This window comes from Halictus rubicundus, chromosome 12 (assembly GCF_050948215.1).
Source record: "Halictus rubicundus isolate RS-2024b chromosome 12, iyHalRubi1_principal, whole genome shotgun sequence".
Lineage (NCBI taxonomy): Eukaryota > Metazoa > Arthropoda > Insecta > Hymenoptera > Halictidae > Halictus > Halictus rubicundus.
The window spans coordinates 6,719,776-6,743,133 of record NC_135160.1 but is presented as its reverse complement, the minus strand read 5'-3'; the positions used below and the strand labels follow the sequence as shown (position 1 = coordinate 6,743,133).

The window sequence follows — 23,358 nt, the reverse complement described above, 5'->3', positions numbered from 1 at the left end:
TTTTTCGTGAAAGCATTACGGACACGGATATTCGCGTTACACGTGGCTCTCAGCTGTGCCTGCGATATTTCCTCGCGAAATCTCCTCGGTATCGCAACCCTTTCCGGTGGAGATTTCCAACATTCACACGGCCGAATGTGAACATCAAATGCTAAACAATTAATTTGCATCAGACCGAAAATGAATCATTATGTCGGCATATTCCGACCTCTTGACACCTAGAGAGAGACTAGCGAGGATATCAACGTTTCACTGATAAAACAAATGTTTAAAAACTCTTTATTTGTAGACAGTGAGCGGAACACGTTTAGAAAAACCGAGGTCAAAAGAGTGTTCCTCGAAAAGAAGAGCATTATACTCTGCCGGGGGGAAAAATGATAGAAAAAGAGAGGCACCGGTGACATCAAGAATCAAGATTTTCACAATGGAACTTTTGGATCATTGTACCCCCGAAAAATGAAAGCACGAGAGTACACGCGCGCGTCCATTACGCGATAGTGAAATAAGTCACGTTATCGAATGAATCGAGTTTACGTCTTAATTGAGATCCGGAAGTTAGGATTTGCCTCGGAAATTAAAACTTTCCATTATCTGTTTTAGTTATCTCTGACTCGGTAATTCTATAGCGAAAATTGCGCGAAGCGGAATGGCAAATTGAATTTTAATTTGCATTCTTCGCTGTGGGAAATTACCGGCGAAATCTGGTTTGAAAAACGCGACAAAAGTGAAGCTGAATCAGCGGAGTATTAAGCCGCGACAAAGTTGTTATTCTCTTTGTACGGCGAGCCCGGAGAACAAGTCGCATGAAAAATAAATTGCCGCGGAATGAGGCTCAAACGAAAAATTAAAAGACCCGCGGTTTTCAGAATTTAAGATGTTTATCAGATTTGTGCGACAGCACAAATTGGTGGTCAAGCTGAATATTTCTTAATTTGGTTAATTTTCAACTGTACGAAACCGGGAGAAAATTTGTGATTGATACTAACATTTACAATTATGACAAATTCAATTTTAAGACTATTTTGTGGAAACATTGAAATAATTGACGGACAATGAAGAATCGTGCTAGGAATGTCGGTAAAAAATTGTAAATAAAAAAAAAAATGTGCAGAGTTTTCTTAATTTATCGTTAAGTGGATTTTTATATGTGAAAACTGTGCTTTGACGCGGCGAAGAAAGCAGCGCTCGTATTCAGCCGACTCCGCTCGGAGAAGCGGTTAATTGCTATCGTTCCGCGGTCATTCGGCTTAATCGCTCGTTAATTAACCACGCGGTATTAATTAATACTTCATTGTGCTCGTTACGAAGTTGTTAATCCGCGGAAACTTGTTCGAACCGCGTTCTAGTTAGCGGGAAGCGTGGGCGTTGCACCAGGCATTAATCGAACCTCGAAATTCTGATTCTTAGGCGTGCCGAAACTTTCACTGAACGACGGAGCGCAACCCCTTCGAAATAATCTCAACCGGTCGTCAAAACGACGAAGAAGCGTTCGAATGCGTCTAAACCGACGACGATGTAATAATCATCTCGAGATTGAATCGCGAAAAATTTGCATGATCGCATCGCGATAATTGGCCGGCGAATTACCCCAGCAAACTTTTATTCCGCCTGCTGGAAAAAACTAAATAAAACAAGTTTTCGAATCGCGAGCCCGAAGTCCCGGTACCTTGTAAACCGTCATAATTAGCGAACAGCCCGATTCTCTCTCTCTCTCTCTCTCTCTCTCTCTCTCTCTCTCTCTTTGCCGTCAGCGTTTTCTGCGCCGATGATTCGCTGACTTTCGTTCATCGAAATTAACGATAAAGGCAACTCATCGTTCCCGGTAGGTCTGCTTAAATATTTGAAGAAGTGCTTGGCGAAATTCTTCCTACCATCGAGAGCTGCTCGAATCGAGGTTCGAGCAACTTATCATCCCCCCGCCATCCCCTTCTTCGACCGCGATACTCAAGCCGACGAACCAGCCCCTTTCCCGTCGACGACTCGTCAATGAGTCGTACGCACGAAAATAATGCTTCTCACGAGTGAAAGCAAACACTGGATTTCTCGAGCATAATCTTCTATTACTACTACGTAGTACAATTCAGTTGATACTTCGTCTTTCACACAAACGAAGTATGCAAACAGTATCTACTTGGAAATTCGCCGGTAAAAGTTTTTATTAGGTTGGTGCAAAGAAATCGCGGTTCCGCAGCATCTTAAAATAATATTTACCTTCCACCTTGAAATATATTTTATTCAATTGAGTCTATCTATTCTGTTGACACAGCACTTTGGAAATTTCTTCAAGCACTCTGACGTCATGAGCACTCACAGGCAGATTCAGGTACTCGTGGTGATTCGGACGGAATCGTGCGGAATCGGGCAGAATAGCCTCAGTGCTAGCGACTAGATTCCAGCACTCGGGCAGACTCGGACAGAATCGGGCATCTCGAGCGCCAGCGGGTAGATTCAGGCACTCGGTCATTCGGACCAGATCGGGCCTGATCGGGCAGATTCGGACACTCAGGCATCTCGAGCTCCCGCAGCCAGATTCGTGCACTCGGTTGGATTCGGACAGGCTCGGACAGAATCGGGCATCTCGAGCGCGAGCGGCTAGACTCAGGCACTCGGTCACTCGGACCAGCTCGGGCCTGATCGGGCAGAGTCGGACACTCAGGCATCTCGAGCTCCCGCAGCCAGATTCGTGCACTCGGTTGGACTCGGGCAGATTCGGTCAGAATCGTGCGCTAAACGTCAGCGGACGAATTCAGGCGCCTCGGATAGATTCGGGTAGTCGGCCAGTCGGGCATAATCGGTGAAAATTGGCCAGCAGAGTAGCCCACAGACAGATTCGGGCATCCAGGCTACCCGCAGGCAGTTCGGAACGTTCGGCAAGCCTGTCCGATATGGTCGTTGGCATCGGCGATTGCCTCAATCAGAAATCAATAGGACTGTCTAGCGGGACGAATACCCCGGGACCCGTGTACATGTCAGCGTACTTTACGTCTGTTCACTGTCGCGGCTGTCGACCGTGCTGTACACTTTGTAGATCTCGATTTTATCATTCGCTCGTCGAACAACAGGGGGCTGCGACGGGGTACGAACGACAGACAGGCATTGCGATCATTGACAACTACCGTAAACGCGAACGCGTGAAACGAAATGGGGCGAGTAGCTCGAAGGGAAGACAATGATTTTCACCGACGACTCTGTTGGGGATCGATAAATAATTTTATCCCCGTTGCTGGGCAGTTTAGTCGGTGGTTAATATAAGTCGTTTCGTTAAAAAATTCGTTTCTGCAATTGACTTGGTTTTAGTCAAATATTATTCAGATAGCACCTTCGGCTGAACCACCCTGTACAGCCACCAGCGATTCAAATACGCGACAAAATAAATTCAAACCGCCATAATCGCAAACCTAACGGAAAGTTTCCTCCAAAACAACCTTCCCAGTACACGGCCAAGTAAAAACCCACAAAGAAAAAGGCCGAGTCTCCCGAAAACAGAAGACGCTCAGCGCACAGACGCCGAGAATCACGTTCGGTCCCAGCAAGACCGAGCAAAGAAATACAACCGAGGTACGTCCATAAAGCTCGATCCAGTCTTCCTTGAGGGAAATACGCGAATATCATAGATCAAGCTGTCGGGTCCTCGGGTCTTTTTCGAAAGTTCACCGCCAGTCGAACTTCTCCGAGTCATGTGGCAGGGGTTGGAGAGGGGGGAATACTCGTCCTTCGACCCTCTACCGGTCTCGCAGTAAATCATCGCGATTTCGGGGATCGTTCGGAGCCGGAACATCGATAAACCAGAAAATGAGAATCACTGGACCCTCCTCGGGATACGGAGTGTTGGCACAGTGCTCGTGATCGATTACTCGTCATCCGCGCGCGATGTCCCGAGTTCGACGCCCACCGCCCGCTGCCAAACCAAACGTACTTCTTCCTCTTTTTTTTCCCGCTCCCTTCTCTCCCTCTCCTCCCTCCCCCTGACCCTCCTGTCACAGCCCTCTCATCCTCTCGTTCCCTCCGCCGTCTATATCGGTCTTTCCCTTCGGCTCCTCTATCCGGTCCGTTCGTTCCCCTCTTTCGTTGCATCGACCGTAGGCTCTGCAACGTAGATAGCCACCGATGGACGTGTACGAGAGAGTACGATCCTCCTTTTTCCACCGTGTCTGGCTTTGTGAGAGGCGCGAGTCGGAGAGCACGGCCTATTCCAGCGAACCAAAGAAACGAGAGAGTGAGAGAGAGAGAGAGAGACGAGAGGAGAGGGCCGGGGACGCTGCGAGCCACCAGTCGATCTCTGCCAAATCAAACTTAGGTCACTCTTTCGTTTTACTGGGTCGTTTCCGTTTCGAGGGGCTCCTTCGTTCCGGCTATCGATTTTATCCACCTTGGTCACCACCTTCTGCACGTTTCGCCTTTGCACCGGACCCTTTTTGGCCCCCGTGATGGAAAGGAGTCGTTCGATTTCGTGAAAATGCACGCCGGGATGGAGCACCCATTGTTCTCTTCCAAATCATTCTCTTGGGATCTGGAACCATTTCTCTAGCGTTCTTTGTATTTTTCCAAAGAATTTTCGAAAGCCTTCGAAAACTGTTAGCTCTCCCTTATTCTCTTCGCGTGTCAATTTTTACGATTTTATTTTAAATCGTTTTTCACTTAATTACAAGAAATACTGTACAGTCATATTGGAGGGATAAAAACAACCCTCGACGTTCACTCCTGCAACGTGAACAATAAGAGCTGAAAAAGGATGCATGTAAAATATTTTTATACTAACTACATATTAACTTCCTCGCTTATAATACCAACTGAAAGCATGCACGTTATAGGATAGTTCCACCGCTGGAAACTGATTCGAATAATTTTCCATTTAGTCGCAAGAAATGTTGTACATAATATTAAAATCAATGTATTCATTAGGTACAGTATTTAGACGATTAAATACTCATTGGTAGAAGTAACAGCAGTCGTCGAAACAATTCAATGCAGCTATTAAACCTCTCCCAATCATGCCCCGTGTCCCACCCTCATTAGCGTTCAATATTCCTTCGCTTCAGAAGTCAATTCCAGCCCTCGGCAACCCTTCCATTACCATAAAATCGTAAGACTCGACCCTCAAGATCCGTCGCGGCAATCAAAAAGCCCCAGAGAGGTCCAGGCTGTCGAGGAAATTCAACTTTCCCGAAACGAATGAATTTCTTCAACCCCTTCTCACGCATTAGGGACGTCGACCGGGGTGGTGGGCAGGTGCGAGGGGTAGAAATGGACGACTGCCAACGACGATAGAGAATTGGCAGCAATTGGGGTGTGACTTGTGTCCGGGACACCTCTGTGTTCTGGAAACGTCCCCCGTGACTTGGCCACCCCTATTTCCACCTGGCATAACGCTTCTTTAATAATAATGACGCTAATAACGATTCCGTTTGATGCTAAACTGACCGTAATAGTGGCAAATAGAATGTTTACAAGTTTTATATGACTACGTGCTTGTATTAAAAATTGTTACAATTTGTACGTGACTTTCTACATGCCACAAAATTTGTTACAATGTGTGACTTTGTATATTCTTTAAAATTGTTATATGGCTTTGTATATGCACTAAAATTTCCTATAATTATATACAGACACTAATTTATAAAATTGGTATTTGACAATCACGAGTTTCAATTTTCAAGCCATCCAATTTTTGTTTGAACGACAATCGTTTATCAACGTCATCAGAGACGTTTAATAAAATTGTTTCCGCGAAATAACGACGGTCTATTAAAAGTCTGCTGAAGTTTTGGTACCGATCCAATGGAATAACAAATGGGATCAAGTTCAGCAACGGAAGTGGCAGTATCCGAGGTGAATATGAACTTTGTGTCGAAGCCACCCCTATTCACGTGCCCCCATATGACCCGGCCACGCCTGTCCCCGTCTCACCTTGATAATAGCCGACACAAGGGGTGGAAAGGGATTTCTGTTCCCAGGGGGCGTGTTCGCGGGGGGTCAACTGTGTATAGATTAATGGACAGATAGGGCTGTTATTATATGGGTCCTCCTTAAGACAATGGACTCCCGGCAATCTGCGATCTTTTTCGAGGCTTGAACGGAGGGTAATTTGGATTCCGTTTCTCGTCGAGACCCCCCGAGGGTCGCGATAAGCGAAGTTGTCGAGCTACTCGGTGATTGGTTTATTGAAAGACTGACGAGAGAAACGAGTCTTGCTTTTTTTGGGCGAAGAGAGGGGGAAGACGATGCTTTGTCTTGGGCGATCTATAGTTGGTTCCCTTGAACTGAACTAACTAACTAAGGGAATCCATTTTTTGTGTTAATAGTCCTTTTCGTAGGACAATAGTGACTTAGATTGATTGTAATTTTATGTTTTTAATAAGATTTTATGTGTTTTATGTTTTCTCGTTTTGGCAGTCCTCTTTTACAAAAATAGTGATAAATTGTTTTTATTTTCGGATCGTTGGATTTGTTCAGTTTTTTTTTTTTACAAGTGACATTTGAGCAAAAACTATTAACAAATTTCGGGGAATCCAGTACTCACCAGTCAGAAGGAAGAGCAGCACGGTCGAATTCATTCCCGAAGCCAAAATTCGTCGAAGTGGAATCAATTCAACGCATTCTCGGCGCATTCCTGCAACAAAGAGCGAATTGTTTAGCGATTGAGGCAAGAAGCCTGAATGCGCACCTTATCATTTCTCGAAACGTGGAACATTAGTAACGTTAATGTAATTTAATTCTCACTCAAACTTATAGCAGCCAGTATTATGTACATTATTTTCCACAAGCTAATACAATTTCTTTCGATTACAGCGAAACCCATCAAAACTTTCGCACTCCAATATTAGTCCTGTAAAAATTCTGTAACGTTGGAAAACCGAAAACACGGAATTTTTGTTGCGAATCATGATGCGAAAAGGGTTCGGTCGCTTCGTTAATGATAAGCACACCATTCGCCGATCTCGTTGAAAGCACCCTGCACAAAATTGTTGCCGCGAAAGTTGGAAAGCGGGTCGGGCGATTCGTTAACGTGTTGACTACCGAACCACCACTCCGAAAAGTACCGCAAAATCAAAGTTATTTATTGAAGAAAATCTCTACCGCAAAGTTAAAGTTCGTCACAAGTCTCCAGACTTAATGGGTTCACAACATAATTAAGCAGGTGAAATGTAAGGAAGCAGGAAGATTCAAACAATTTAAGTACGTCGATGTGTTGTTTCAAGTCTATTAAAATTAATAAAGCAAGAAACAATTTTCTATTTCATTTTGCAATTAATGCAGAGAATATGTATTTTACCCAATTTTATGCATTTGTGATCGAGTAAAATTAAAAAAAGCAGGGACATTAAAACAACTAAAAAATATATTATTTTAAATGGTATATTAAAATTAATAAAGATTGTATGATATCTTTTTCTTTGATTTTTTGTCTTGCAATTGATGTACTGATCTACTGATTTGTGTACAGTAAAGATTAATTTCTGGCGGTAAGTATATTGTGTTTACGATCGCGAAGAGACGCAGCCATAAGTATCTCATTGACGAGGGTGAAATAATTCACGGACTGGCACCATGGACGAATTCAATAAATTCAAGTGAATGGGCCCGGAGAAGCGTGACGCTTATTACGGCGTCGCGTTTAACAGATTTTACGGGAGTGTTAACAGGCACGGGGCAAATTAGCATGGTGCCCCTACATCTGCCGACCATTAATCAATTAGTACGTTTCCGCGTGTGCGCGGGCCACCGTGTATAACCGCTGTGTCGACCGAGTTATCCTCCCGCTCTCTCGCTCCCTCTGTGTTCCTCTTCGCCAGCGGAAAATTTCGATCGAATGGTCCCGTTAAATGATTGCGACCGAAAAACCGCGGACCGACGACCGAACTGACGTTTCATAACGTTAATAACACACGGAATCGGTGAAATCCGAGTGGCTGGGTACCCCAAACCCCCGCGAAACTGTTCCATTTTCGGTTCATTAAACCCGAACGCTGAAAGACGCTCAAAATTCATCTTCCGCCACTCTATTGTAACTTTTAACGTCGCTCTGCATACGCTACACCAGATGCAAAATTTATTTTGGATTAAAGATATTTTTGTCGTATCATTTTCAATCTCCTATAAAGTTTATTTGAATCTTTAATATCGTTCTATACATAGAACACCAAATTAGGACACTTTTTGACTTTGATTTTTGTATTTTTGTTCCACTCAAATCAAGATATAAATTGCATCTTTTGTCTGCAAGTTAAAAAATTCGACTGCCCGACGCCTTATTTTTCTGTTGCAATGAAGATTGACAAAAGACATTGATTCTCTCGTTTACCGCGTTTGAAAAAATGATTAACCGTCGCGATGTGTCAGGAACAGTAAAAAGCAGAGGAATCACTCGACAAGATAACAATCGAACAGAACGAGCGAATTACGCGATGAATTTAAACCGCGGTCCCTTGGAACCTGCTCTTAACCGGCCGGCACATAATGTAAAAGTTTATACAGTCAAAGTGGAGCACTTTCGAAGAAATGAAATTGCGTTAGGGGAGAGCGATTCAGCGTTTTCATTGGCCGTTCCGGGAGCTTACTTTCGAGTGCGCCGGAGAATAAAAATGGAAGCCGCACACTCCCCGGCCATCGAATTGAAACGTATTAGCCTCGGTGTAGGTACACGTATCAGCCGGTCGATAAGCAATAAGATTGATGGTGCCGCGGCTAAGATATTCATTTATTTCTGAAGAGTGACGTGCTATTTTTCAGGGCGTCATTCGACGACCGTATAATACATTTATCTTAATATTTCATACTGTCGGGGAGGGAGAAACGAAAGTAAGAAGAAGAAGAAGAAAAAAAAAAGGTCAAAGACTGTTCGAAGCAACGAGAACTCTATTTGTTTTATTAAAATCAAACAGAATTCGTCGGTGAAACGCAACTTAAATCAAATATTTGTATTTACACCAACCTACAGTACGTATTTGTGTAACTCGTTATCTTCAGATCTAATCTAGTACTCTGACACCTTGTCCTGGCTTAGGTTGACTTTAGCCAAACATAGTACAGATATAATGAAAGCTTAGCCTGCACGCGGCGCGGATCTAATTTAGGATTAACTTAAGGATCCAGGCTTAAGTGGCGACAATCAAATTTGATTCAGGCCTAACCTCGGACTAACTCGGATCGCACCGGGCCTGACCCTCATTGGGCCAATATTCAGTATTGATTCGGACCTAGCAATACCTTAATTGACTATCTTTTAGGTTGTGTGTACCAAAACTAGAGCTCTATCATTTACTTAGATCCAGCTGGAGATTGGATCAGGTTTGATCGTTAGTCCACATATAGTTCCATTTTAATAGTTCAAAATTAACCCTGATGCATTCGATATCTGGAGCACACCTAATCGTCTATTCATCCTGCTCCTACGTGGATCTTGCTCAAAGATATTCGTTATTTATTCCGGCAGAAGATGGAGGACCTAATGGTATATTTAATTTAAATCTTCTAGTCCTTATTTTCGTATTCCTTTGAAAGACGATTGGTTAAATTGACGTGTAAAACAGAAACTACTGTATCAATTCCGAAGAGTTTTCACAGAGGCGCGTACGAGGGTTGAAAGAGTCGTATTACAAGCCGATTGCAGCCGGCATAGATCACGATCCCCGAAATATTTCTTCCCGCGGTTCAACGTTAGCGAGCATTCCGCAGTCCCGCGACAGACGATACATTACAATCACGTTTCCCCGGACGATAAACCGATTTTCCTAAGAGAGGAAAAATTCGAGGCGAGACCGTGGTCAGCCCATAAATCATCCTTTCGAAGCTAGTTTCTTGTTCGTGGCCGACGCCCGACGCATCGTCAGGCCGTGTGCCCGAGGATAAGATGCGGTGCCGACGGTAAATCCTTGTACACGCACCATAAACCGGGACAAAATACGATCGGCTAGGGAGAGCACACGAGGGGGAGGGGGAAGCAATATTTGTCATCGGGCGGACGGTGTCGCCTCTCGGAAAATAAGTATGAAGGGGTTATGGTTGTCTGAACTTCGCCCCCGCCACCGCTACACCGTCGATCCGTGTTACGGCCGTTACCGCGATCGTTTCTTATTGTTTTATTCAATATCAACGTACGCGACCACCGGCGAATTCACACTGAATTCCCGTGAAGCACCGCGCAGCTGGTTTATCGTTCTCTCCAACTTCCGTCGCGAACTATATGCATCCATAAACGTTCAACGCCCGACAATGAATTTTGAAAGGTCTCGCTTGAAACCGTACATCGGCTCCGTCATTTGTTCTTTTCTGCTGTACGGTAATTCTTTTCTACGAGTTGGAAATTTTTTGAAGATTTTGATCTTTCTGGAATTAGGTTTTTGACCGTTCGTGGTTTTTGTTAAGGGAACGGATTCATTCTGAATCATCCTGTACAATGTACCTTTAATTTTGCGTTTTTCTCAAACAATTTGGAAATGAACTAAAATCGTTTTTGAACGTGAAACAGCTGTCTCTTTCTTATCGGTTGCGATTGATAGGACCACCACATTTTAACGAACCTGTACTCCCCGACAAATTAAAAATCCTTAACACAGATTATCAGCAAGCTCGCCGCCGCACGTCGCAAGGGGAAGAACACTGGGGAAATTTCGCGAATCCCTGGGCACGGTGAAGTTTTGGATCACCATGTAGACACCATGGATCGTCAATCTTCCGGGAGACGGAACCGCAACGGTTTTTCTCTCATTTACCATGCACACCCGAACTTCTCGTGCGATACCTCAGCAAAGGAAAGAAGACCGAACCAGTGAGAGGACATCGTCGAGGTCGTTGTCCTTTTTTCCTCCCCCTTGCTCTGCTCCCCCGTCGGTTCAGTTCCGTCCCCAGACAGGGTAGCCTTGCCCACATATTTCCAGCGCCATTCGTGTTTGTATTTCGCGGTGATCGTGGACCGGAAACGGAGGTCCGCGCCGTGAAAAATGACCGCCGTCGCGCATCCGGTCTCCGGCATCGTCCGCCATCCCTGCGAGCCATCCCCAAGCTTCCCTGCTCGGCCAACGGAATGTGTTTTTAGGGGTGGCCCACCCTCCCCTGCGTGTCCAACCCCCTGCCGCCCTTGTTTGCCGGCAACCCCGGAAAAACGTGCAGCCATAATCCAATTGGATCGATCCGATGCGCGCGTGATTGTCACGCGATTGTACCGCCATTTGCTTCGTCGGACCTCGGGGTTATTAGGTTGAATAGATGATGATTGTATCAGGTCGCGCGCAAAGGCTCGTTTCGCTTTCAATTATTGTGCAGAATGTAAATTCGATGGTTGAACCGTCATCGAATAAAATAATTGTAATACAATTTTAGCGTGGATTGCATAATACAAATGCAACATCCTCTGGTATTTACGTGTTCTATAGAACCATTGCTAAACATTAATCAACGGCTCGTATAAATCGCTGCCGACGCAAACTGCAATAAAGAACTCGTGTAGCGGCTAACGACGACGTTCAGCAACATTGAACGCACAAAAAGGAAGAGAGCTCGCATCGCAAGCTCGCGAATCGACGAACATAAGCAAATAGCAGGCGCGTGGAGAACCATGTTCGAACCTAAATGCGCGAGCAGCGGCGAGAGCGAAAAAGGAGTCGGAAAGGCTCCATTACATCGCATTCGCGATAAGAATCGAATCCGAGCGTAGAGAAATTCACGTTTCCCCCGCGGGTGCTCCATCGCGGAGCTAAAGGGCGAGTAACGAACGTATAGCCATTCGCGGGTTCATGTTTGCGCAAACGAACGTGTGTGCCGGCGAAGAGACGCGTAGGAGCCGGTCCTCGAGCCGCGAACTTTGAAAACCAACCCTGAGAACCGCGGCATGACATGATTCCTGACGGTCGGTGACTTCTTTTCAACGGTAACCTCCGCAAAAAGCTTTGAGAGCAGTCGAGTCGCGGCCATAACGCGGGTAAAAGCGTCGAACCGGGGGTGGCGCGCGGTTTTGCGGGGATTTCCCGGTGTTTCAAGGGGTTCGAGGGGGTTCGCAGGGGTGGACTCGCCGCAAAGGGACACGCGCCGCCATGATCGAACGAAATCCGTTCGTCTATGGTTACTCACCGCGCGTTCGTCGCATCGCGAAGCGACGAATAATGCATTCATATCGTTCCTCTTTCCAATCCCCCCTCGCCGAGACCTTTAATAATTCTTCCCGTCTAGCCTCGGCTTGATGGAAGATATTTCTTTTTTTTTCGAAACGCAAGATAGAGTACAGGGGCGGGATTTTCGAAGAGGGTGCGCCGCGCGTTTGATCCCGGCTGAATTACTCTCTTCGCTTCTTATGCGACGTTAGGCCGCGGTTATTCGAAAATATGATGCGCGGTTTAACAGGGGTGGTTTTGATTTAAAGGGGTTGAACGTCGAGGAAATGTGCTTCTGTATTTCAATTTTTGCGAGGACGCTGTCTGAACGTGGGAATGCCACTGTCGATTTTAATATGCAAGTTCTGCTTAGAATATAAATTCAGTCGAGTTTATTATTTTTCTTTGCCACTTTTCTCTCGATTATTATGTTATGGAAATTTTAAACAATTTTCTAAAATATTATTGATGTAAGATAGAATTGATTTGTCTCCACTTGTGTCAACACTAGATTTACGGGACCTGTCAAAATGACGAATTCTAATATTTTTAAATTGCGAATATTGAGATTGTAAAAATGCATCCGTGAGCAATTATTTAACAAATTGATTTCTTTGGGTATATATTATTTAAAAAATGGCTACAAATTTTGATCAATACATTCATGTTATTTTTATACGGTAATGTAAAATAGTCATGTTTAGTGCTCCGTAAACCTAGTGTTAAAGATGTGTTTCTTCGAAACGGTGACATTACGGTGTTGTCTTAAAGTATAAATGAAGAATAGGTTAACGTATATCCTAGAATCTTTTACACACCTATTCGTACGGATCATGGGAGGGTTAATCTTCCCCGAGCCGACACGAGCATGAAATCAAATCTTCCGATGCGTTCGCGTGTTTCGTGGTACGTTTCCGAGTGAAGTAACGGAACCCATTATTGCCGCGGGTATCAAAAGGATCCCGCGAGCAGCGGGGGGAGATATCAGAATGGGACGCGAGTTAATCGGTGGAAAATCTGCTTCGCCAGAAAATTACGATATTGAATTCGTTGGCACTTTAACAAGCCCCCTTCTACCGGCAAGTGGTTATAGGATCGATCGGCAGGAACCTCTGGCTCCGCCTTTTGTCCGCCGAAGGATACGTCTAAATCGCTTATCCCGAGAGCCCGTGTCTGAGCTCACCTGTTGAATACGAAAGAAAATTTCACCGTGGATCCCCGGGGCTGGCCGCGATAGGGCCGGGCTGAAATAATGAAAAAGGGTCTCGCGGCTCGCTGCGCGTGAATAATGGATCAAACCGGTCACCATCGAGTGCCCTCCTGAACGTTTCGCCCTCCTACTCGCGTCTCGATACCTTCCATCTACCCTTTCCCGTACCGCAATTTTCCTTCCATTTCTAACTACAATCGATTACCTCAATTTTACCCTAAACGATTCCTACCGATTCCTTCCTATATATTTCAGAGTTTACTACTTTGATTTTGTTATCCTTAAGCTTGGATCAGAAAATGTTCACATTTTGTCAAATACTCTCCAAGTAATCGATGAACGAAGCTCAGAAATTCTTGAGAGTAGTCTACAAGCACCTCAGAAATTTTTAACGTGGCTTAGGAGCCCGAGTTTCGCAGCTCCTCAAATTTCTCTGATTCTCCAGCGAAAAAGGACCTTTGATAAGTCCTCGAGAATCCTCAGGAGCCATTCACGTAGCTTTACAAGTCCCAAAAACCTTGGAAGTTCTTCGAAATACCGCTGGAAGCTCCTCCGTGTCTTCAGGTGTACGTACCTCCGAATTTTCGCAAGAAATCGTTTCCAAGACGTTCGGAAGACGATCGATTCATTTGCCTCTTCATTGACCTTCGAAGCGGTGACTATGTAAACCGTTGCGCGCACGGTTTACACGGGGCCGTGTAACGACGTCTTAAGTTGCGTTATTGGATTCCATAATGGCCCGGCCCGGCCCGGCGGCGTTACAGGTTGTTTACGCGGGCGTTACGCGACGCAGATTCCCGCCGCGCCGGCAGCTTATTGTGTTTACATCCAGACAAGTTTGCTTACCGTGGCCCACGAACGTTTCTACCTGTTTCTTCGTACCTAATTGCGCCGTATGATGGGACGCCCTCACCTGTTCCGAACAGTATCTAAACTGTACATTCCCGATTTTTGAAAATTCGTCGATATTAACCCTTTGCACTCGGCGCTATTTTCATTCTAAAACTAAAATTTTCTTCCGTCTTAGAATATTTTCATTTTATTCATACGAAACTGATTCGATTTCCACATATAATATTTAAATGTTTAGTAATCTATTGAATACAAATTTTGTAATGTAACAAATATTTTGTAATATGTTTCGTAATTTCCTTGAAATATTGCCACAACAATTTCTAGTGGTGCTTCAGAGTCACCACTCGAGGGCTAAGGGTTAAAATTGTTCCACAATGCTAAAACTTTCTTCAAAAAACTTTGGGAAATTATTTCAGGGTTGACTCCACCATAGACTTGAAGATCGGAGCTTCCCCTTTGGAATGAGTCCTTAAAATTTGAAATACGATCTTTTTTAGGTGTTTTATCGAAGTGACATTATTAAGAGTTTATACTCCTCGTTTTGGGAAGGGAAGGAGATTATTTCTAACGACGTACGGTGGCCAATAAATTTTCTTTATACCTCGAGAAAGATCGTAAAAGCTATAATAAATTTTCCACGCGACAAGAATGATTTTTGCGTCTCCTACAAGCGTAGACCGATGCGGAATTGCAGATTGTCGGTGGGCACAGTATCGCCGCGTCGCAATTTGCAGTAACAGCGAAGGGAAATCAAACTTTCCGCTCCGAGTAGAATGTTAAGGACCCGGGGAGGAATTTGGTAAGTCGTTTCTGATTGATTAAACTCGCCGGTCGCGCGACGTGTCTCCGCTCGGCGTCAGCCAGAAATTACGGAACGCAATTTACGCCCGGAACGTTTTTCACGAGTTTACAGGCAAACACCTGCACGTAGGTGTACGTGTGTACACTGTGCCGAAGGATACAAACAGGGACCGATTTTTAAGAGGAGCGTAAACTCCCGACGAGAGAGGGAACCTTATCTGGATTCCACGCCCACTTTATCGGCGAGGAAAACGATTACAGCTGTCAGAGCGCGGTCGCTTTTTCTTCGGAAGCCGGCTCTCTCGAACCACCACCGGAGAAATTTCCGGACCTCTCTACCGGTTAGGCGAACGGGGAGAAGGGCGTCGACTTTGAAGCAGGTCGGACTTCACGAGGTACGTGCGAAAATTTGCGGAGAAGTCAGGTCAACCGAACGGGAAAGAGCCTCGGATGGGAGGAAGAAGATCAAACGAGGATACAGTCTCCGGTAAATTCCGATTCGAACCTCTAGCGGAACGCTCGACGCCGATTTGCACCCTCTATGCGATTGCTATGCAGCTGATGAAGAAAATGTGCATGTAAGAATAAACGAAAATTGCGTGCTCGAGTTGCGAAATTCATAAAAATTCAATTCCTGAGCAGACGGACTCAAAAGTCTACTCACAATTGCCAAGCAGAGTAAATTTTCAAGTAAATTTGTCAATTTTTCTAAAAACAACAACACCAGATGCACATTGTAACCAAACAAAAACTTCGCCGCGGAAAATATTTGTGTCACTAGGTCACTCTTTTCTATTTCGAATAAACAAGCCGTCGAAAAATGTTATCTGCTAACATACTCCCTGGTTTAAATTGGAAAAATTCTGTATATTCATTTGGTGAAAATTTTTATCGAATATTTTATATCAATTTATTGTTAAATAACGTTATTTTTATACGAGAAATTTCACGGTTCGAGCTCGAACAGTTTTTTTTTTTAATATTTTCCACGCGCCCTCTGGTTCCAGAGATATTTAGAAAAATGTATTTCAACCCTCAACTTTGAGGGCTGCTCTCGCCCCTACAGCCTGGATAGTCGATAAAAAAATACGTGCCAAATATTTCTCCGTGAATATGTGTGCCTTTTGAATTCCAGCGAAACGAACTTGTTCCTGGTTGGTCTGTTTTTAGCGCTGAAACACAGTATACACAGTTTCCATTTAGAACCTCATTATTTCTCATATATTCTAGCTTTTCGTGTGTTTCACTTCGTTTTTTAACGCTGTTTTATTACCTGCAAAAATCTCTCTCGTTACATCTGTTTACTCGATCGCGTTTTGCAAACATGGTAGAGGCCGGTTCTTGTAATTGGTAGTTAATTGACTATGAAATTTCGATTTCTTCCGAAAAAAGGGCGATGGCGGTGAAGATTACATCGGAACCTCGTGTACCGCGGGCAAACGTAACTCGATAATAAACCGGCGTTCTGTCCATGCGAACGTTAACATAATTCCCGGGCAGTGTATTACCGGCTCGTTTAAATGACAATGAGGGCAATTTATGGGCCGGCGAATCCAATTCACGTCGCGGTTTCTAATATCCGTGGAACGTGCCGCGACCGTGGTGGAATTAAATAACAGTGGGTTAGGACGAAACGGATAAAAGCGGGAAGAAGAGACACGCTGTAAGAGGAGGAAAGGGGATGAAGAAGAGGAGCGGGTGGGGCTGAAGAGGACCTCGTTAAAGTGGTCGAAGCGACACTCTGTCCCGAAGCCCCCGGGCTCTCTTCAGCTCTGTCGCCTGTCACGATATACGGAATCGCCGGTCGCTAAATTGGAAACGGGCGACGGGGAAAAAAAGCTTGATCTGCCCCCGTCGAGGGCACTCGTAGCATCTGATAAATCGGAGGTATTCAATTAGCGTGCTGCGGGGCTCTCTGTCTATCGATCGAGCGCCGTCGTAAACACTTACGGGAACCAGGGGACGGGAAAGAAGACCAGGTGATCCTAAATTATATTTCTACGGATGCCCGACCATTAATTCCCTGGTAAAAGAAGCCGTGTACAGAACGCTGGTCGAAAGTTTTCCCCCTCCGCGTGCTCTGAGTCGCGATGGAAGGAGAAGTGGGTGTGGTTTAATTGAAGGGGCGTGTCTCAGAACCCTCTAAGTGGGAGAACAATGACACCGAAATATCTATACTTTTCTTCTAAGAGAATACTGTGAAGAACACTGTTCAGAAGTTCACGCCTTTATGTGCTCTGTAAGTCCGAACGGGGGGAAGAGTAGGCGTGGTTTAATTAAAGAGGCGGGTCCTAAAGTGTTCAAGAAAAGGAAATTGAATTCTTCCTTAAATAGTTCTTTCTTGAACCACGATAATATTGAGTCCTGAGCATGGTTACAATTAATATCAACAACTTTGACACTTGTTATAAAAAGAGAACATTTTATTTATGCAATAATGTTTTTCGTATTTTTAATTGAGCCAAGAGCGATGGATGATTCAATAAATCTATTGGGAATGAAATACTATTAAATGCTACCCAGGAGGTGTGACTCAAGACGAGTGGGCGTGGCTTAACGAAGAGGGCGTATCACAAGCACATGTATCTTGACTGTAGAACATTCTTGTTTACCATCTATTTAATTCTCCTGATCTTAAGAATAGATTCCGTCGATTGATCATTATTTCCAAGATACAATGTGACTATTGGCAAAAAAAGACGTTATGTCCAACATCTTGTCGCCCATCTCAGCAACTATAATTCCAGACGAGACCGAACCGAAAGAGAACAGCGTAAGACGTCACATAACTAAATCCACGGAGCGCCGTTCATCTCAATTCACGTCGAGAGTATTTTCATCCGCTCGCAGCGTGGCCAGTCGCGTGAAAATCTTGACTTCCGAGGCGGTTGGGAGGAACGCAACGCAACGGTCGGGAACGTGCTCTTACATTATTACAAATCGACGCGGAAATCGTCGGTTGTCCTCATAAAGACGCCGCGAGATAAAACAGCGACCGTAAGGCGTGATAAATTACGGTCTGCGGATATAAGGTCGCCGGCTATCCCGGGCCCAGGAAGAGCTGGCATTGCCGCCAATCTCCGGCTCCCTTCGTTCTCAATTTCCACCGTTCTTCGCGCATAATAAAGCCTCTTTGTCTTCGACGACGGAAGAAGAGGGGAGAGGACCAAGCTCTCCGGGCTCCGGGGGCCGGCCGAGTCGGAAGAAGAATTTATTTTCCTCGGCGACTCATCTTCGATTCAGCCGATTATCATACCGGCCTCGAGGACACTCCGGGACGAGCCCCGCCTTAATGAGAAAACCCGACCTACGGTGTAAATGTTCCTCACCGGTGGGCGGCTTGGGAAACTCGCCTGGACCGCTGGAAAAATCGCAGCTACCACAGAACTTCTGTTAGGATCACTACTTCCTACCGGATGCCAGTCACTCCTACGACCGAGTTAATTGAGATCGAGGAATACTGATGGGGCTGACAGACCTCTGTTTACTGGGAAACCCTCTCGAGCTGAAAGCCTGACTTTGATCCCGCGTTACTCGGATCAGCAAAAATTAAGAAAAATTTCTCAATCAAATATTTCCATAACTTCACGAATTCTAAAAGAAAAATTCTTTTCAACAGTGTTGATCCATGAGAAGATGATACACCTATTTGAATTTCATTCTACTTATTCCTTAAGTTAAAATGTCTGCGTACTTTTCGCTTCAATTTTTTAAAACTGGAACTGAAACGGAGCTCGAAAAATTTGTGAAACAAAATTGCCTGCTTTATTCCGCAATAATCCGGCCGTTGTTTGCCACAAATTCGCGTCGCCGATTGTTGCGTCGCGGTACGCGATCGTTTCGAGAAACACTAAATAAAAACTTTACACTTTCCGCGATTGTTCCCCGGCTATTTCCAGTCGATGTCAAAACAGACTTCGATCCCCGCGTTTTGTATTCTTTTCATGCTGGTATAACGCCACGGAAAGCGCGTGTTTCAAACAGAAACGAACGCAACGATGTCCGACTGGACAACTGAAACAACATAGACGGAGAATAACACGGTCGGTCGATTTAATTTTCATTCCGTATTGTTTACTGGAAATCGTTGGGAAAGTGAGCGGAACTGATTTCTATTCTTAATCGCTTGAGCACACAGGCCTTTGTCAATGTGCATCGGCCCGGGGTTGGGAAACAGTGGCTGGCGGGTAGGATTGAGAAACATATAATTAAAATTCGCAGGAGAGAATCGATTATTTGCCGTTCAATGGGAGCGGATTCTTTTGTTGGACCTCGTCTGCTATTTTTTGCTTGGGAATCGGCTTGGGATTTTGCTGCCCTGAGTCAAAATTTTGCAAATTGTTCTCAATCGTTTGGGCAAAATGGATTCGAGATATTTCTACGTAGAAATTGTTACTTATTTTCATTTCTAGTTTGAAAATTCGTCGGCGAATCTAGCAACAAATTCTCGTTCGACTCGGTGAAGAACGGAGATAAATAGTCGCCGATCGACGAGCATCTCGAATCCGTCGAAGATTGCGGTTCCATTCGGTGTCGACATTCCGGAGGCGTCGAGACGCCGTGGCGGCGGCGGCGTCGCGTGCGAGATGCTCCGGCTGAGATAAATGAAATTCATAAGACGGCGGGGGCGGGTATCCTCGAGACGGGACTTTCCCCGTCTTCGGGGGTGGTGGGGATCGGGGCAATAGTTTTGCGCGAGGTCGGGGGGGTTGGAGCACCCCCGATGAAAGGGTCGCGTCGGGGCAGAGGGGGTGGCGGCGGGGTCACGGGGGCTCGGCCTGTGCAACAAGTGATGTTATTAGGTTGGCGGCGGAGGGTGAAACCCGGGGGTTTGCGAACGCCGGATCATAATGCATAACTCTTGCCCGTCCTTGTCTTGCCCCTGCGGCACGGCTATTCAACTTCCACCGCGAGTTACTCGACGCCGAGATTTCCAGGGGACCGGAAGCCAGCGATCGATTCCTCGCGACTCCGCGAGTCTTCCTTCGCATACTACAGTGTGGACGACACACAATCCACATAAAAATCCTACCTGCTATTCGGTTATTCGGAAAATATATTAAATCAAAATATTAATTTTGAAAATACCTATCTAATAATGAAAACTTTCTTTTCTAACGGAAATAATTACGCCGTTTTTATAACCGAATAACAATTATGTCCGAGTTTGCAACAACATGCCAACAGCATGCCTTCAATTCGTAACAAAGCGTTCGAAAACTGCCGATTGCATCCAGTTGTTTCTGTCATCATACGCCGGCGGCAAGAGTCAACCATTTTCTTAAAAATGTGGCCGTCAAAATCGGACATTTCATACGCAATAATCTGATATTAAATCGTATCATAGCTTTGCTCGGTTATCATCAATCTCTTCATGTCGTTTATTAATACAGCAGAGAATTACGATCAACAAATTATATTAGATTGCAAGAGTACCGAAAAGTAGCTTAAAAATCCTCTTTCACACAGTAATCCCAAGCGAAATTATTGGATCACGTTATCCAGGGTGAGTCTGTATCATCTTTGACAAGCATGCCCTCTACTCATTCCAGGAGACACGGAAACAGCCAGAATATCTCTCGATCACGATCAATCGATCGTCCAGCCGATTTCCAGGGTGGGTACCGCGGAGGATGCTCGCTTATCGAGAATTTTTCGCATCGATTGTCGAGGCACAATTGAAAATTCGGTAACTCTCGAACAAACGGCCGCTCGGTTGCCGATTACCGGGTACCGGGGAAATGTCAGACCGACTGGGAATAATCGACGTCGGTCCCCTGTCGTCGGGACGCAGCCAGCAACGGCCCGGCGTCGGAGGAATTAAAAGCGCGATCCCGTCGCGTCGATCGAACGCGTTCCTCTCTCGGTTCCCTCGATCCCCCCGTTCCCGAATGCTGCGGAACGTTATCGATCCTCTGGCAAACAACGACTACGTCGGATCGCGGACGCGGGAGCTTGTAATTCGAATACAACTTTGTACGTAATATAAAAGTGCTCTCGGGAGCGACGAGGGCCGATCCTATCCGGACGTCGATGGCACTCGAGCGGTGCTTGTTTCGCTTCTGTCTGTGCCGTGTCGATTGCTTCGAATATTTGCGATCGATCGACGGAAATCCGAGCCTGGATCCGACTGATTTCGCCCGTTCCCCCATCAGCCTCGTTCCAGACCGTAAACGACACGGGGATCTAAGACACCGCCTCTGGCGGAAAACGATTGGAAATCGGTAATGGGCTATTCTAGTCTCGAGCATGGTGGCTTCTAGGATAACTCGACGACTTTCTTTTTTTTTTTACTGCGAAACTGCGGAAGCTTTCATGTATGTTTCCATCGATGTCTTGGTAGTGTTCGCAAATTTTTAAATATAGGAAGAATGAAAATTGAGCTCTCTGCAAGTGATTAAACACGAACAATGAAAACGCTGTAATATAATTTAACTTCCTGCATTATGGATCGACGTTCCCTGCGAGCTTAAACGTCCAAGCTAACTATAATGAAATAAGTAATGCGAGTATAATCTCGTTCGTGATAAATATAGCTGGATTATCGTTCTTTTTAAAGTTTCGTGGGGAGTGAGGGACTCTGCCAGTTGAGGATTAATAATGTTTTTAGCGGATTAAGCCAGGCGTCGGTTGATTGTGGTTTCTAGCAGAGTGCACATAAACGTTTCTTATTGGAGCAAGAAGTTTTTTCAATGCAATCGTATTTGATCCTGGTAGTTGTGCTCCCTTTTTCTGACGAAGAGTTCTTTTAATAAATCGATTTTTCTGAAAGTTTAAGATGTTTTACTAACAGGCGATAGAATTTCGTTGTCTACCCTTTAAGAAACTTTCCAAGGCTTCGATACTATCAGACCTTTATTCAACTTTGTATTATATGATAGATATATTATATTACTTCATTAGGGACAGTGTCATTGTGACATTTAATCTCAATCTGAAGCAAGCTGTCGCCGTTAATTTCGGGATCGAATGACGCACTGTTACTATGTCCCCTCATGAAACTAGGATGTTAGCGAAACTTTAGGATTATATTTCCAAAGGGACACCACTCTCAGCCGAAAGCCTCAAGAGACGAAGTCGCCAATCTCGGTCTACCAATTTTCCCCATAATACCGTAAAAGAAAATTAATTTGGAAAACAGAAATAGAAATTTCAATCTCGTAGCAGTTCATCTTAAAAATGTCAGAGGAATCATAAGAATGGAATATTTTGAACAGAATAATTAGAAAATGGAACAATGATCCTTATACGTTAAAATTTGGTGAGTATATCGCAGAAGGTTTGTAGCAGGTAACGTGACAACATGATGTTCGCGAATACAAATGATGTACACACAGCTTTCGCTGTGAAAGAACAAAGGCTGATCTTACTTTTCCCTTTTGTCGTCAGATACGCGTTATTCGAAACATTTTTCTATTCTTATGCAGGTAATGGATGTTACATAGTACTCATCCTGGGAGAAATATCTCAGAGAAGTTCTCGAAAGAAAGTTTCTTTGACAGCGCACCAGGTCTTCCTGGCTGGGAATTGGAGAACTCGGATTGCTAAGTTCCAATGGAAGTATTTATATTTTTGTTTGACCTCCTTATAAATTCTTGGATACACGATCTCGTCGAAGGGAACTATCCATTATTATAGCAGAAAGTCTTCGCAGGTGTCCATATTGTTTTCATCTCCAGCGAGAAATTCATCATTCCTCTGATGAAAATATTTTCTTGGTCACACTTCAAACATTTTTTCTTCTGATTAAAACGAGATAATACACGAGCTATGTTAAAATTGTCACCTGATATTTAAACAGTAAAACATAATTATTGTTCATCACTCAAAAAATCATTTGTCATGCGTCGATTATTTAATGCAAGATTCCAGGCTTTACCTAATGAATAACACAAAAGGGAAAAAAGATTTTTTTCCACTTTTAACTGTACACACAATTCTGTACAGATAAAGTTAAATTTTAATAAAACAGTAGATTAATTGAGGACATAATAAACGATCCACCACACTCTGGAAAATTAATTATTCATTCTTCTTAAGGATCAAACTCTAAGAGAGTTTCAAAAGAAAACACTCGGCCATCTTCGCGCAAAAAGCGCGGGAACGTGTGCTGAATTCGAACTCCGATTCTACTACACCAGAAATATTATAGCTCACTTCACTTAATGCGTCACAAGCTACTGAATTTCTTCTTCTGCTAAGTATGGAACCCGTGAAACTCAATTTTATCCGTCTCTTGATCGCACTTTTCACTCTAAGAAGCTCGTATGTCGGTATTACGTGACCGTTGCCTTTTATGTACAAGGAGAATCTACGTACACCGCAATGGAAGTGTTCTATTGCGGCCTATGAAACGCAGAAACCTTTTTCAAGCTAATTCTCTGATCCGTTGAATTATCGCGGTGC

The 23,358-nt window shown here is 44.6% G+C and overlaps 1 protein-coding gene across 6 annotated transcripts in view; it reads right to left on the bottom strand.

Moving 5' to 3' along the window:
* Positions 1 to 23,358, bottom strand: part of Dscam3 (Down syndrome cell adhesion molecule 3) — a 221,604-nt gene that overhangs the window by 105,425 nt on the left and 92,821 nt on the right. For all 6 annotated transcript variants that reach the window (XM_076797434.1, XM_076797432.1, XM_076797430.1 and 3 more), the window contains exon 3: positions 6,521 to 6,610. In XM_076797434.1, the coding sequence (XP_076653549.1) occupies positions 6,521 to 6,608 (88 nt within the window). In that variant the 5' untranslated portion in view covers positions 6,609 to 6,610. The remainder of the gene's footprint in view (positions 1 to 6,520; positions 6,611 to 23,358) is intronic.